The following is a 15,864-nucleotide window of genomic DNA, read 5'->3' as shown; positions in this document are numbered from 1 at the left end:
CAGTTGAATGTGTAAGAAACAAATCAGCTGTGCTCTTTTTTCACAAATCAGCTGTGCTGATGTTCCTTCTAAAATCTATAAACCAGGTCAAAATGGCAATGAGCAAAAATACTCAGTTTTCACTCTCGTTATACATGGCAATCTATTGGCAACAAATTTAATTAATTTTTTAAGGTTTTAGTGGCATTTCTTGGTGTTCATTCTTAGTGTTATGTGGCTAGAGAGTAAACATTCTAGATATGGAATTTTGATGAATTCACACTTTGGAAATCTAAGACACAAGCAAATAGGAACGTGGGACAACCACCTGTCTCGTCACAGGATGGGAGGCAACGGGTACAAATTAAAGTGCCCTTGACATTGAACTTCACTTTGTACTGCTTTTTCTAGTCACTGTATTCGCCTTTGCTGTGCAGGGCCGCCGGAGCCAGGGGCACGGGGGCACAGGCCCCCCTGTTTGGAAAAAGTATTAGAAGTGACCTTTTTGAAAAAAATATTGCGTGTACTATTTTCAAAGCCAGATACTTTTCCTTTAGAAGCCAAGTAAAACAACTTAAATCAAGGCGTTGCTCCAGCATAGTTCCAGCATAGTTCATTTCTTTAAACGATGGTCAAACAATGACGACAACAACCCTCTATAAAAAAGCCTTGTTCTTTTTCAGCAATCATACACACAGCATTGCAGCTCTCACGTATCCATATCGTTGAAGCAGGCACCGTGGAGCGTTGAGAAAAGTGGGGGGTCTAAAAAAAGTGGGGGGGGGGGGGCTAAAACCTTATAAAAAGAGGCTTTACTGGTAGTTGAGTACTATATATTTGTCATTTTTGCAAAAAGTGGGGGGGGGGCTAAAGCCCCGCCATCCAACCCCCCCCTACTCCGCGGTGCCTGTGTAGTATTGGTTTTGAGTAATGGCTTCTCGCTATTGTTTGGGGCTAAACCACACAAACGCCCTTCCAACCTCGATTCCAAATCGCTAAACTGCAGACACAGCAAACGTAATTTTATTAAGTTTGGTTGATTTTCTTTAAAGTTTATTAACTAAACGTTAGAAGTAAGAAGCCTAGAGAAGAAAGACGCCGAACAAATGTGTAAAGGCGATTTCTTCTGAAATCAGAAGCTAAATCTGGAAGCAACTTCAATGTCTGGATCTGTTGGTGCTGAAGTTAGGCTGGATGGGTGGAAATAATTGCTAGCCTATAGATTATTTTAATCCGTCATATAAGAGCATTACATTTTGAAAAAAATAACTGATATCTTGTTGGGAGAGAAACTCACCTATCTATGAGCAATTTCTGACTTTATCATGGCAGCAAAAGTAGCAGTAATATGGGTGACTGTCGCTGTTTTGATCATTTTAATATTGTATATCAGTTACAAATTATACCAGAAATACATTGCAAAGTACTTTGAAAATGGCCATGCTAATCAAAATCGAAGTGAACTCTCTCATGCTGAGCTGGCACCGCAACAAGCACCAATTGTTTCAGGACAAAGCATAGCTAGAGCCCCTCCACTGGCACCAGGATATGTTCCACAAGCCCCTCCATCGTATGATGGCATAATTCAACAACCAGACTTTTCAAGCCAATCCATGCCTCCTCCACCAAGCTATGAGGATGCTGTCAAAGGAAACTGATTGGTTAAACAATCTTAGCATTATTATTTTACCAATATTTTTAAATGTTATGAAACTTAGTTTTATATTGATGTAGATAACTAACAATGCTGATCTTGTGATTTCATTAAGAAATGCAATCATTTGTGGCTTAAAAGTATGTTAAAAACATGTTTAATCATTGTTTAATTGCAAAAGATAGATCATGTATTAGCAACATGCTTCTTTGATCTATAGCTAAAAGGTACACATAAAAGTTATCCAGAAGCATCAAAATAGCTGTATTCACAATACCAGATATTGATTCTATATCAAGATTAGCTTACTTTGAGATAAGTTTAGAAGAGAATTACTAATTGCTACCACTGGGTGTTGCTTTGCTAATATTCTGTTCTTGGTCTGGTTGTCAAATGTTTTACAATAATGAACTGGACCTTGAATTTTTGCAGCGAAAGCCCTTTTGGGTTAATACTGAACTTCTATGCCTCTTGCTCAGGGTTTAGAACATTTCCCATTGGTTACCTAGGAAATAGAACATTCCCAATTACCAGGAATCTCTCTGCCCCAATGGGTGTAAATTGTGAGTAGCTTTTCACATCAAAAGTCTAGTTCCATTTTACTCTTATGAGCTTCGTTTTCTGCATGATATTCTATCAATATACATAGGGACTCCTGTATTTCATTTTTCTTAACAACTTTTTTCAAAGGGCTATCTTCTTTGTTTTATGCGTTATAGTTTCCCATTCTTTCAAAGGACCTTTTCCATGAATGTTGCTTAGTCTTATTTAACATTCAATCTTTTATAAATATATGCACCTTTTTTCTATTCTTGGTTAGTCTTTTGCACAATCAAATGTATAAAGGAAAGATTTACTATTTATTTTGCAATAGATTAATGCCAATATATGGATCATTCTGATTATTTGAAACTGTATTTAAACTGATGCTGACACTAATTACATGAATTTACGTATTTGGATTCATTCAATCTATTGTTGTGCCTCCAAATTGTGGTTTTTAAAAAAGAGATCTTGAAAGCTAGGTTTTACTTTACAAAGGAGTCAAAATTAGTATGTGGAGGTCTGCAACATACTCATTTTGGAACAGATGAAAGACTTTTATGAATTCAATCGAAATTTTCTAGCCATTTTTTTTGTTGATTTTAAGCTATTCATTCACAATGTCTTTATTGTATACTTGTCATGATAACAAATTCTGGAACAGAAATCAAGGGATCTTAATAAGCTGTGGAAAGTAGACAAGGTGCTGTGTTTATTATGGTCACAGGAGTACAAGCCCTGCCAAAAGATACAATACAGTAGAAATTTGCAAGTGCAAATTCAGCCTTCCACCCCTCCTTTGGAAACAATTATGGTTTCCTTAAAACGATGTAGGAGACTAGGAAAAAGGATTTTTCTTGTGAATTTTATTATATTTGCCTAAAGTAATATTTGGGAAAAGGAATGAAAAATATATAATAAAATGCCAATTGCTTGTTGTTCCATGGTTGGTTCTAATAGGCCCCCTAATATAAGGAAAATCAACTTGGGGTCTCAAGCAAAGAGGCAAAATGTTTATTCACAACTCTCCTGATTTGGGCAGGGGTCTCCCGATTTGAGAGTCCTTCTCCCGTTCTTCCACTTTCAACCTCCCGCTTTCAGGACATTTTTTTATAAATCTGTTTTAAAATCCCATTTCAAAAAACATGTCAAGCAAATAAAGATATACATGAGTGCTTGTAAAGTTTGCCATTGTTTCTTTCAGTTGTTTACATTTTGGCAAACCAGGCAATCAGAGGCAGCCAATGCGACCTGCTCTAGCTGTTAGGGTTTTAATCAAAAAACACAACCCCCCCCCCCCCCCCACATTTCGCTAGCAAGCATACTTTCTCAAAAACTCAAATTACTTAAAAATAATTTTACTTATTTCAGAAAATAATACATTTTGTAAAAGATTTACTGGTTCACTGAGCCATGCAAAGGCAGGTGCCCCTGCCATGGCAAAATTATGGTTTTATAAGCGACACGTGAAAACGATTTTATGAGGACAAAAAATATGTTTGACTCCTTACAACAACATAAAGTTTTATGATAAATTGCTTTGCAAAAATCTAAATCTGTGTGTATGAATTTGAACAGAGAACGTTCAAGTTTAACTCGAGTGTTAAAACAAATGCGTTCAAATGTTTTGTTACCTCAATCCTCGTTTTATAGAAAGTTGTTTTCACATACTTATAGAAAGTTGATACGTATTAAAAAGACCCGAGTGTAGATGCAAGGGATAAGTTTTGCTTCACTTTTTAAGTTTCTCACCTACCAATGGTTTTAAAGAAAGTAAATTTTGCAAGAGCTGATTTTTGCGGAATTTTTTCGCAAATACTTGCAGATGGGCTATATTGGTATATTTCACGAAAAATTTCTGAAAAAAATCCCGATTTTAAATATTTTTAAGATGGTTAGAACGTCTGTTTCTTGTCACATTCAGTTTCAGATACTATTCACACAACGAACTTTGTTTTATTGGTCAAAACAACAGAAATAAATGTAGACGACTTGTTTGGCTGCTGGGCATGCGCCAAGCAACCTTCGCCCTTGGTATGTAAGTACCAGGGTTGCCACTCGTAGGGATTTCTACCTACAGTAGGGATTTTTTGCCTTTTGTAGGTTGTAGGGATAAACCTACGGGATAAAATGCAAAATGTAGGTATAAATCGCTCAAGTTGTAGGTATAATCAAGATTAAAGAATTTTCTTTGGGTAAATTTTTATTTGCACAAAAAACATTGAACTCAATGAAATTCCCCGTCCCTGGTATGCATCTCGCGTTCAAAGTTGATCCAACACATTCTCCAAAATATATTGTAACAAAAAAAATTGAGGAACAGATTGGCAGTTCGCACGATTGAGGCCGTAATCCGAGTTGGTGAAGAGTTCCCTGGATGTTTTGAAGTTAGTGCTAGGCTATCGTCTCTCTATTCCAGTGCCAGAGGACCGGGAAGACGTTGAGAACATTGAACAGTTTGACCGACTACTTACTGAACATTGAACAGTTTGACTGAAGCAAATTTCCCTTTTTATTGTGTTAATTTGGTTTATATTTTTTTAACTGCTACTTGCATCATATTATTATATTATATCGTTCTAAAGTTATAACAGCTTCATTAAATAGACAGGTTACAAAGCGAATTGAGTTTTTTGTCATTGTGTGGGTTGTTTTCGTGGGTATAATTCCGAAATTGTAGGGATTTGTAGGGATAATTGAGGAAAAATGCGTAGGGAGAAAGTAGGGAGAAAACGCATGCGCTGTAGGTATATCTGGCTTTCATACAGTGGCAACCCTGGTAAGTACACTATGCTGCTGGATGATGGACCAAAACAAATTCAAATATGTAAAAGAAAGCTCCTTTTGAATTGTTGTCTTTGAAAGTATCAAAATCAGGTAAATATAATTCAAATTTATTTTCAATTGGTACAGTTAGTGTTATTTGTAGTTTTCCCATATGGCATGGGCCATGCCAACACATCTTCTGTTGTTTATAACACTTCTTTGGGGCTGCTTTAGGCCCAGTTAAAGGTTTGTTTTTATTGTCACTTTTCAGCTCAAATACGAGAACATAACATATCTTTCACGCCTTTGATTTTAAAAATGGTGGCGTGAATTTTTCCATTTACTGTGTAATTTTTTCAATTGCAAGATAAAAGTGTGTCAAAAGTCGAAGGTTACAAAATTGACCTTACCTATTGGTCGTTCTACTGGTTCGGAATTTACTTCAAAACAAGATTCATATATTTCAGCAGCATTGTTACTGTTAATAGAAGTATATTGATCAGTAACAGTCCCAAACGGGGGTCATTGGAGGGATCAGCTATGTAAAGAAAATGGTCTCTTCCCCCTCTCCTAGTTGCGGCAGTCATTTTTTTCATGTGTGGACTTTGGTTCAATGTTTTGTTGTAATCTAAAGGTTTATCTTTATAAATATATCAAGCTGATTTTAGTCTTTTATTTAGCGAAAAAATGGGGGCATGCCCCCTGGCTCCCCTGTGGCAAAGGCCGGTGTTCTTTCAAGCAAGGTATATTTATGATAATTAATAATCACTTATTTCTTAGATTAATGCCCCCTTATTCGAAGTTCAAGGCCCATCTCCTCATTGCAGATTTTGTACAAATCTTAAAGATTTTTAAATATTGATAAAATTTAACATCAAACAAAGAAGCAAAACTCTCTTTAATGTATCTTAAACTATAGTTGTTTTAGATCTTATGATTAAATATGATTTATGATTTTATGTGCTATTTATTTTTAAAGATATATATTTAGCATAAATAAATACCATATAAAGATTCATATTTGCCTTGTTACTATCAACGATTAATGACAATAACATTTAAAAATTGAATCAATGACAATAATAAGTAAAATTGAAGACAATTGTGTTTATGGAATTCTGATAATTCTCTTTTGCAGTAAAAAAATTCTTGATATTGGCTGCAGATTTGATCATTATAATGATACTAGAAAGGAAACCACCTTGATAAAAAATGGTCCAATCACAACGAATTATATGGTCAGTGGTGCTGATAGTTGCAAGTATTTTGGTATGGATGTTTTTCCATTTTTGCAAAAGAATTATTGTACCTTGGTACCAGAGGAATAGACTAGCTGAGATCGTGGCACGTAATGATCGTAGAGCAAGCCGGGAAAACATGCGTAATTTTCTTGCATCACATAGAACTTCAGGATTGGCAGCATCAGATTTAACAATGGACGTGTCAGAGGCAACATGGGTGTCAAGTGAGGATGATCAAGAAGGTGAAAACGTTGAGCCACCACCAGCATATTCTGATGTGGTATGTCAAGATAATGAGTTGTTGGTTGACCCACCAACATATGAAGAAGCGACACATTCTAGGGAAACTGTGCACAATGCTTAACTGTTAAACCCTGTATGGTCCAACTTTTTAGGGTTCGGTTTTCTATCTTTAAAGAATATCCAACAATGTTTTTGATCCTGGCAAGTGCTATATAGTGTAAACTGTATACAGATTCTGAACCTCAGAGCATGGGTCAAAACAATTTGCAGAAGGAGTGATTTGGTACTCTTGCAAAAGTGAAGCTGCAAAAGTGAAGATGTAGAAATACTTTTTTCAATTTATCAAAGGAATCTGCTAGGCCATTGAAGGCTAGATACCCTCTCACTTTGAGTAAAGAGAATTTCACTTTGAAAGTCCTGATTCATAGAACTTTGCTGCATATTGATTCTAAACAGTTTATGAATTTTGTAAGATGGAAATAGGGTGAAATATGGACGGCTAACCCTGTGGATGAATAAAAGCAATACTCTTTGATTATAGATTGAAAATTTCTCAAGATAGCCACTCAAAGAGTGTTTATTAATGATAAAAACAGTTCCCAATGAGAACTGAACTATTGAAATTATAAACATAGAATTCAGCAAAATCTGGATTTTAAGAATGCTCTTTTGCCATAACAATTTCCTTTTCAAAATATTCTGCCTTTTACTCTGTAGCCTAATCATTTCAGTTCATAGTTCAGGCAATTTTTGCTGCAAAATTTTCTGTTGTATCAGAGAATCTCAATATCTTAGGAATAGAAACAAGATACCTCTAGGGATGATGACTTGAACTTTATAGTGGGGCATAAAGTATAGAAAGTCAGCCCAACTTTTGATGAAGCCCCTCAACAAGAAATGCGCCATTCTACAGGGTGTTTTTTCCTGGCACAAGCCCCTTGATTCAACCACCATCTAGCCCCTTGCCCCATAATCCTAGCCTCTTGATTCAGTCACCTTTGAGGTTGAGAAAAGCAGGCAGACTAAACCAAGTAAAAAGAGGATTGACTGGTGGTCCACTTCTTTCTTCTTGATGTCTTTTGGAGAAAGTGGGGGGCTATAGCCCCCATTCCCCCTTCTCTGTGGTGCTTGTGATTGACTTCAGAATTTTAAGATGAAATGAATCAACAAAGTAGAAAACCTTTTTAAGGAATGCGTTTAAAGACGATATTGGTTAGCACCAACTATCAGTCATCCAGATCTTCCTAGCTGAATCTTCTGGCCCCAGCCCACGAAACTTTTTTTTATGCCTGGCCTCTTTCAAATTATCCTTTTTCCCAATTAAAAGCTAGTAGGTATTAAATGAAACCCCCCACTATGTGATTTTAATTTATTTTGTACAGATAGAATCTAACAATTTTATCACTTAATTTATATTTTCAGATAATAAATTGTAAATTAAATTGTAATTTTTATAGCTTTATCTATTTATTTTACTATAGTAATTTCCAATTGATTAGCATCAAATTAATGATTCTGTGAAACGTTTTTTATTGGCACTCATAAGAAAGAAACCTGCTGTTAACATTGATTCTGCTTAGCAAAAGGCTTTGAACAGCCATGCCTGAAACTTCAACTTGAGGGGGCAATAGAGTAGAAAATGTTGCTTAATATCAACTATCAACAACGAATTTTGCCGAAATGCATGCCCTGTGACCCCCTTTTTGGTGGCCCTGTGACCTCCTTTTTGGTAGCCCTGTGATACTAATAATCAACCTATTGACAACGGTGGCACTAGCTACTGCAAGGTCAATGGGTAATGAGCATTTCCCATTAGACCACGCCCTTTTGCCTTATTTCGGTGCCTTATATACCTTGTGTATTTTACTCAGGTGAATTTCGAAAAATATGACCTACCACTACCTAATACATTTTTATCGTTTTTTTTAGATCTATAATGTGGACCATGTTTTGCCAAAAAAGAGGGGGGGGGGGTAATTGGATGAGAAAATATAATTGCGAATCTTACGTCGTCACTTTGTAGTAATTTCTTGAGTTGCAGAGGGGGTGGTTGATTTCGCACTTGCTAGTGATTTTTCTTCGATTGAAAGTTATTTTTCCTTTGATAAGAATATAATCTTAGGTAATTCCCCTTTATCACCGGATAATTTTTTGCAAGTTTACCAACGGTCATTAAGTTAACAGCTTGTCAATATTACAGAGAGGTTTCAGAAAAACGTTTAATGAATTCTACTGTATTTTTACTTGAAGATTTTCTAAAAAAAACTTTAAGAATGACAGCATAAAATCTGATAACTTTACAATTTAAAAACAATTAATGTTGGTTTTATCATTATTTCACAATTCAAATTTTGAATCATAATATTTAAACCTATTAACGATGATGAAAATCGTTAATTGTCAGCAAAATATGTAAAGAGCTATACAGCGATAAGTTAAAACTTTCTAGCAACTTAGAACAAACTACAGCACGTGTACTCGTATCTTAATTTATGTGCCAGTTTCTGAAGAGAAAATCTTTGAAGGAGCTCTCGTGGACCACATCCGACAGTTATTTCACCATGATGAAATTCAGTCTTGCTAACCCAGGGCGTCAATGAGTTTCTGCAAACCATTGCTCCCCGTTTCCATTTGTTTCTTACTGTTCTTGTTGTTTCCAATGTTTTTTCCAGCATGGCTGCTTTCCCAGTTGTCTACAAAATTGTGAAATTGGTGACATTTTCATTTTGAAAAAGACGTTGGAGACGTAATCTATTTAGGCCATTGCCCATGTAACCCATAATTAAAATATGCAACCCAGGGGTGCAGTGGATGCAAGAAGCAGGGAGCTACAGCTCCAGAAAGGTACCAAATTCGTCCGAATTTTTGCCCCTACTGCGCTCCTAAGAAATAGGCGACGCAAAATTGCGCCTTGTCTGAAAATGAGGGGGTCAAGGTGTCCCGATTTGTTTATCTTCTCCTTAAAGTTTCAACTGATGCTAACTCGAGGAACCTCAGACATGGTGAAATCAAATTGATGTCTATGATTATTGAATTGAATAGTATATTTCGCGTAAGAAATAAAGCGCCACTGAATAGAAAAACGGGCGCTGCTGTAAGGGGGGGGGGGCAATGGCACTGGATATTCAAGAAGCCACAATGAAAGGGACAAAGGAAAGAGCGCAATGGCTGGCATTTCGGAGCATTGAGAAAAGTTGGGGGCTAAAACCGATTCAAAAGGGGCTTGACTTGTGGTCAATTTCTAAATTCTTCATGCTACTGTTACTGGGAAAAAGCAGGGGGCCCTAGCCCTCTTGCCCGCAGTGCCTGGCAATAAGAAGAACCTGACTTAGAGATACTGAAATTGTGAAATAGTTTGATGGTGTGGAACATACGTTTTAAATAAAAGCGAGAAGTCAATCAAACTTACTTTTGGTTTGACAAATTTGTTCTGCTTTATTTTTCGCTCCATTTTTCTTGACGCCTGATTAATTGAATTTAGATGTTAAATCTTGATGAAAGGGTTACATCAACATGAAAAATATAAACAAGAAATCTCCAAAGCCTTTTAACAGTAATAGTTTTTGAATATAAGCAATTCTTCACGTTTGCTGAAAACACACATTGTCCGGTGATGGGCCCAGAGAGTTCCAGCTTACATTGTCCGGTGATGGGCCCAGAGAGCTGAAAGGTAGCATATGATACCCATACTTTCGATCGAAAACCAAGAAATGTTCTAAAAACATTTTTCCATATTAAGATGCTTCAGATAAGCCTGGTTTCCATATAACTGTATTCAATAATAAAATGGACGTGATAGGAATTCATTTTCTTTAACTGAAACCAGATTTGGAATACATAGAATTAAATAACTGTGTGTTATGGAAATTACTTATATACTGTCAATGTTACTGTTAGAATTTAAATTTATCATATGTTACCTTGCGTCCAACCTTTGACTTTGAGCAAACAACCGAATACCGTCCGTCTTCTGTCATTCGTAAAGAGCACTGGAAGAGAAAATGCAATTGACTTGAAAGATTTAAAGCTATTGGCTTGTTACAATAACTTTGGACAAAAGTTATTTTCTTTCTCAAGAGCAAGGCTTTCTTTAATCTGCTGGCTAGGGGGAGCAATGGCTCCTCCAGCTCAAAAGATATTTGCTCGTTTAGACAATAGATTATCGACTAAACTTTTTCTATTGAAACAATCGTTTTTCTGTATTCAAAATCAAAACTAGCCATAAAGCAAAGAAGATATGAATGCTCCAAAAGTCGAGGGCAAAAGGATAATGGAGTAAGGCAGAAAAGAGACTCAATTCCCACAGAAATCACCTCAAGCTCAAATATAAACAAATTTAAAGCAAGTATCAGACTATGTCAGCGATTTCTTGCTCATGCCGCATTTAGAAACCATTTATATAGACAAGTGAGCTATAAAAAATTACAGGGAATCTTCTGTACATTTGTGTATTTAGTAATTCATTTATTACTGTTACTGTTGTTAGATTCTTAACTTGTTAACATATATATATATATATTTATACATTCTTGCGTCAACACAGGCCTTATTTGCCAACAAAGTGAGTGAGACAACCTTCATATGCCGACAGGTTTGAATATTCACCGAAAAAGCACCCACACATCGCTAATAATCCCCGATTTTGAGAAAAAAACTTTGTAGAAGCTCAGCCTCAGCTTGTTATTGATTTGTTCTTAACTTTTGACCAATTTTGAGGCTCGTGTTCTTATAAAATTGTTCTTATAAAAAATGTGTAGTTGGTTTAAATTAGCTTTAATATGGCTAGTACTGCATGTTACCATTTTAAACTAAAGTGAAAAAAGGGCTATGAAAGTCAAAGGGTACCTAAATCGCTGACAAAAGTCAGGTACACTTCCACGATTTATCAGAAATTACATAAATAGTAAAATAACCATACCAAGAAAAAATCATCCCTTATGCAAGGACACCTACGCCAGGTGGGCAGAGGGAGGACAGTGGCCCTCTGACCCTCGCAAAATCATGGATATTTTCGTTTTAATTTGCCCCTCAATTGGACAGGCTCATCAAAATTGTTGCACAGTACGCAAAGGAGTTTTTGTGTTCTCCATGCCGACCAAGTGACATTTCCGCAAAACTGCTATGACCAACATGCTACTGTCATACCCTCCATCGGCATCACAGACTCATGATACAGGCAAACAGGAGCAAAGAGACCCGTTTATTTGAATATACCGTCACAAATTTACAGTTTAAAGCAATACGGATATCATAGCTTCCGTTCTTGCAAGAACATGGATCAGAGTAAACAAGTAGGTATGAAGGGTCACGCCTTGAACCTCAAATTGTGGCATAGAGAAGAAAACGATGCCGAAATATTGGGGGTTTGGTTCCCTAAAGCACCTCCTTACTCCATTCTGACAAAGTTCCCAACAAGGCTTCAAATCACTGCTCAGCAATGTTTGTTATGACAAAATTCGTGTTGCAAACTGTTTAATAACGATGGCGAAATAGCGAGCCATCAGCGTGAACAAATCAATCTTGCTAGTACATCTTGTCTAGGGTGTTAAATGGATATAGAGAAAAAAAATTGTTGACACATTCATAAGTTAGGGCAGTTCACTAGCCACTGCTTCCAACAAGATAAAATTTCATGGATAATATTCACTGGAAAAAATAGAAGCAATGTGTAGGAAGCAAGGATAGTAATTTTTCGGGGGATTCCTTGATTTTTTGATACTACTGCCACAGGCCACATCTATTCTGTGCTACTGCACCCCTGCAGACCTCCAATGTTGCCATAACAGAGACTTTTGGTTAATTTGGACTGCACGTCCTGCCAAAAATGCACTCAGCTGACAACAGCACTGACCTTTAGCCAATTAAAATCCGAACAATGAAAACCAGACATAACAAAACGAGAAGCAAAAATGTATTCACTAGCAAAATTGAAATTGATTTCTTGTTTGCTACCATGCCAAATGAAACAGGTTTTAAGCACCACATTAAAAAACTGCTTGAAAACAAGCAAAAAGAACACGACTATTTAGTCTATCAACTTATAAAATGCTGTTACTTTGTTTTGTTAAGTAATGCATGGCAATAGCTGCCAAGCCAAGCCAAATATTGTATTTCTCCTAGATGCACGATTACATACCATCCAAACCCGAAGTTTAGTATTCGAGAGTAACAGTTAGTATTTTATAAACTTGAAGAATGTAGAAAATACATGTATTTATAAACTCTAGAAATTCTGTAGAAAAAGTCTTGAAAGATCAGAACAAAACAGGGAAGGACTCTAGTTTTGTAAAAGTTACAGTTAAAAGCTAATGGGTTTTTTAAGCACCAAAAACGACGTACTCTATATTGAGCTACTCTTGTTTAAAAAAAGCAGAAATGCAACCCTTATATTTCATAAGTTATCTACATAAACTGCAACAGGCGACGACTGGTGCATACAACCTATATAGCACACATACATACTGAAGAATAAAAACGAAAATTTTCAAACTACCAAATCTGTTGCAATACCTTTTTCTCCTTCTTTGTCCTTCTTCTGGCATCTACTAGTTCATCTTTAGCAAGACTTAGCAAAAATGCTAACAGCAATATGTAGACCCAAATATTTACACGTTCAGAGAACTGCATCGTATGGTGCACTTCACGCTGCAAAGTTTGAAACCACTTTCTGTTCTTCACCTCGGATCAAGGGCCTGGCTGATTCACTTGCTCTCTCTTGAAATTCTTAATGACTGTTTCCTAACTTTGGAAGTATTGATTGCCACCTCAAGAACGGATACCTCAGATAATCCTGAATAATTTTATGTTATTTGCTTGATCTTTATCAACCAAAGCTAATTCATCATTCCTGCAAATGCAGTTTATCATCAGATTATTTTGACATGTATTTCCACTTACGGGCGTGTTGGAAAATTCGATCTGATGTCTTCCTTGCTAGTTCCAGACTGTCTTCCGTGCATTACAACGCCTTGCTTTAGCATTATCAAAATTCCAACACCTATTTCTGCAACATAGTGACTTAATTATAACAAGGAGAGAGATAATTTGCAAAAGAGACATGTTTCAATCCCACCAGCATGAAGCCGGTCGTGCTCCACAGCGACATCACCAACAGGAAGCGATTTCGAGACGTTGCTACGTAGCTTCAAAAAACCTGAGAGCTAATTACTGCGACCTCCACATAGCAAAAAACATCACCATAAATCAGTCTGATAAAAATATTTATCATGATTATATCTTTTATGAGATTTTAAGACACTGTAAAGCTCCGCTTCACGACATCCTGAACACGACTTAATGGCAGCTTTTGTGATTAAAATGTACGTCGTGTTTGGTCCCTGAAAGGATACGTCACTTGCATCTTTGATTAATATTTAACTTAGGATGAAATCTCCATTTTTAGTTGGTTTTACTACATCATCATCAGGTACCATCTTCTATCAGAAGGTTGGCTACCATGACCCTCCAACTATCCCAAAATCTGAGTTTTGGTTTGTTGTCATGGTCATAGATAAAACTAAGGGGCTAATAGTAGAGATGGGCCCCCAGAACCACATCTACAATGTTTTTAAAGGGACACCATCCCTCTTTCCAGGCGTTCTTCCGCCCAAAGCCGTTGACCCTTGGAGTCGTAGCTCATCCACCCTCCTTGCCGGTCTCCCGCCGAGTTAGCCGTTGGCCATCGCTCGTAGCCCTGAGCTAGGGAGCCCTGCCAGGTGGTACCAGTCGGGTAAGGCTGGACCTGTAAGCTAGTTGAGGGAAAGGACGCTTTAATTCCCCATGCATGTCCTGCCGGAGCATGCCACTGCCATTTACTACATATTATCTTGATCAGGGTCAGCTTCTTATTATTGTACAATCTAGTTTTAAAAAACATCGGAGGTTGATGACGAGAGTACGCTGTATACAACATTTTAGATCCATTTTTGGAATAAACAACATAACTTTGAGGTAATCCTTGAAGCAAATTAACCTATCGGTCTCAGAAACTTTTTCACCTGATTCTCATTCTTCAGAAGGGGCGCACAATTTCCAAAAAAGGGACGCCAGACTTGCTTTGACTCGTCAAGGGAGGGGCAACTGCCCCTAGTTGCCCCCCCTTAAATCCACCACTGGCCCAGCTTCGAACCTAAATTTTTTCCTTCTGTTGAAAGATAGAGAAGCTTTATGCAAAACAATTGTCTGATGGTCTTAGAAACAGTTAAAAGTATAGAGTTTTAGAAAAAATCAATGTTGAAGTAAAAAATAACATTAAGAACATCCGAGCCTCAAACTATTCAAAAGTGAGAATATTGAGCTTCAGCAAAAATTAACTGGTTCTTATAAAAAAAGGTATGCAGACTTGTGCATTCTCCATTATGTGTAAGCATTTTATTCACTAAGCTTTTGGTTGACAGGCAATGCAGTTTTTTGTTGGTTCGATGGTCATATCCTAAATATTAGCCATGAAAAAGCTGCCGAAGAGACATTAGTGGGTTTCTTTAAATATAGTCATAAATTAACAAAGTGAGAAAAAGAGGAGGATCTGAAATGAATCTGTATATAACTATATCAGCTTATCTTCTATAAAATGCCACCGTGAGAGCTAAAACGAATCCTGGAGCGTTCATAAAAATTGGTGCCCAGCGTGGGTAGAATAAAAACGCTTCATAATGCTACAAATAACTAAGCAACAATCCAACAACATTTAACAGAAAAAGATGAGAAATTTCAATTTGACGTCAGTGTACTAAGAAATTTGCAAGAGCAGCCATTGCTCCCTTGATAACCTGAGCCTCAGACCCCAATGCTTTAAGTTTGGGGTCTGGAGCCCCGAATATCCCTCGACTGCTGGATCGAAAGTAATAGTCATTGCAATGCCAGAAGGCAATAAAGAAATAAAGCTTCCCTGGAATCTCGAGGGAATTCGGAAATGGCAAGTTAGTGTGAATATAGAACATACAGTAGACACCCGCATAAAAGAACCTGTTTTTATAATAACATTGAGGCTGAAATTTAGCCTTTAAAACCCCATGATCAAGAACCCTAAAGAGGTTGAAATTTGGAAAGGTTCTTATATATATGTAAGAAAAAAAGATTTTTAGAGTAAATCAGGATATGGTATGTTGCATTCTAATTGGACAATTTAACAACACAAATTCATTAGATTGGTTGAAATTTAACATAGATAAAGCTTGTTTAAGTGTGTCCATTAGAATTCTTGCAGTGGAAAACATTGTTAATGTGTGCAAGGCCTCTACGTATATAAGAACCTTGTTAAGAACCTTTTAGACTGGAATTTAGAATCTATTCTTTATAGAATCTAGAATCTATTTAGAGTTTAGAATCTATTCTATAGCAGCCTGTTAATTAAGAACCCATTCAGGCTGCCAGAAAAAAACCTAGGTTCTTTTATGCGGGTTTCTACTGTACTGATGCATGCTACTTTTAATACTTTCA

The 15,864-nt window shown here is 36.7% G+C and overlaps 1 protein-coding gene and 1 long non-coding RNA gene across 2 annotated transcripts; one reads left to right on the top strand and one right to left on the bottom strand.

Annotated features, from left to right (window-relative positions):
- The first annotated feature begins 3,474 nt into the window (after nt 1–3,474).
- LOC135680818 (uncharacterized) lies at nt 3,475–7,949 on the top strand. The gene is made up of 2 exons (XR_010515531.2): nt 3,475–5,053; nt 6,081–7,949. It is a non-coding gene; the product is annotated as an uncharacterized LOC135680818 (long non-coding RNA).
- Nucleotides 7,108–13,519, bottom strand: LOC135680815 (uncharacterized). Its single transcript, XM_065195015.2, has 4 exons — nt 12,937–13,519; nt 10,347–10,415; nt 9,836–9,889; nt 7,108–9,119 (listed from the first exon to the last, which is right to left on the bottom strand). The coding sequence occupies exons 1-4, from the start codon at nt 13,051–13,053 to the stop codon at nt 8,880–8,882; spliced, it is 480 nt and encodes a 159-aa protein (XP_065051087.2). The 5' UTR covers nt 13,054–13,519; the 3' UTR covers nt 7,108–8,879.
- Between the last annotated feature and the right edge of the window lie 2,345 nt (nt 13,520–15,864).

Source organism: Rhopilema esculentum, chromosome 18 (genome assembly GCF_057945365.1).
Source record: "Rhopilema esculentum isolate cy_ngs chromosome 18, ASM5794536v1, whole genome shotgun sequence".
NCBI classification, from domain to species: Eukaryota; Metazoa; Cnidaria; class Scyphozoa; order Rhizostomeae; family Rhizostomatidae; genus Rhopilema; species Rhopilema esculentum.
This window is presented reverse-complemented; position numbering and strand designations above follow the sequence as displayed.

Excerpts from the sequence above, each read along its gene's own strand:
- LOC135680815 (XM_065195015.2), bottom strand. The coding sequence starts at position 13,053 with ATGCAGTTCTCTGAACGTGTAAATATTTGGGTCTACATATTGCTGTTA. Across the intron at positions 10,416-12,936 it reads GGACAAAGAAGGAGAAAAAG|TGCTCTTTACGAATGACAGA; the intron begins GTATTGCAACAG and ends TTTCTCTTCCAG. Across the intron at positions 9,120-9,835 it reads ACAAATTTGTCAAACCAAAA|ACAACTGGGAAAGCAGCCAT; the intron begins GTAAGTTTGATT and ends ACAATTTTGTAG.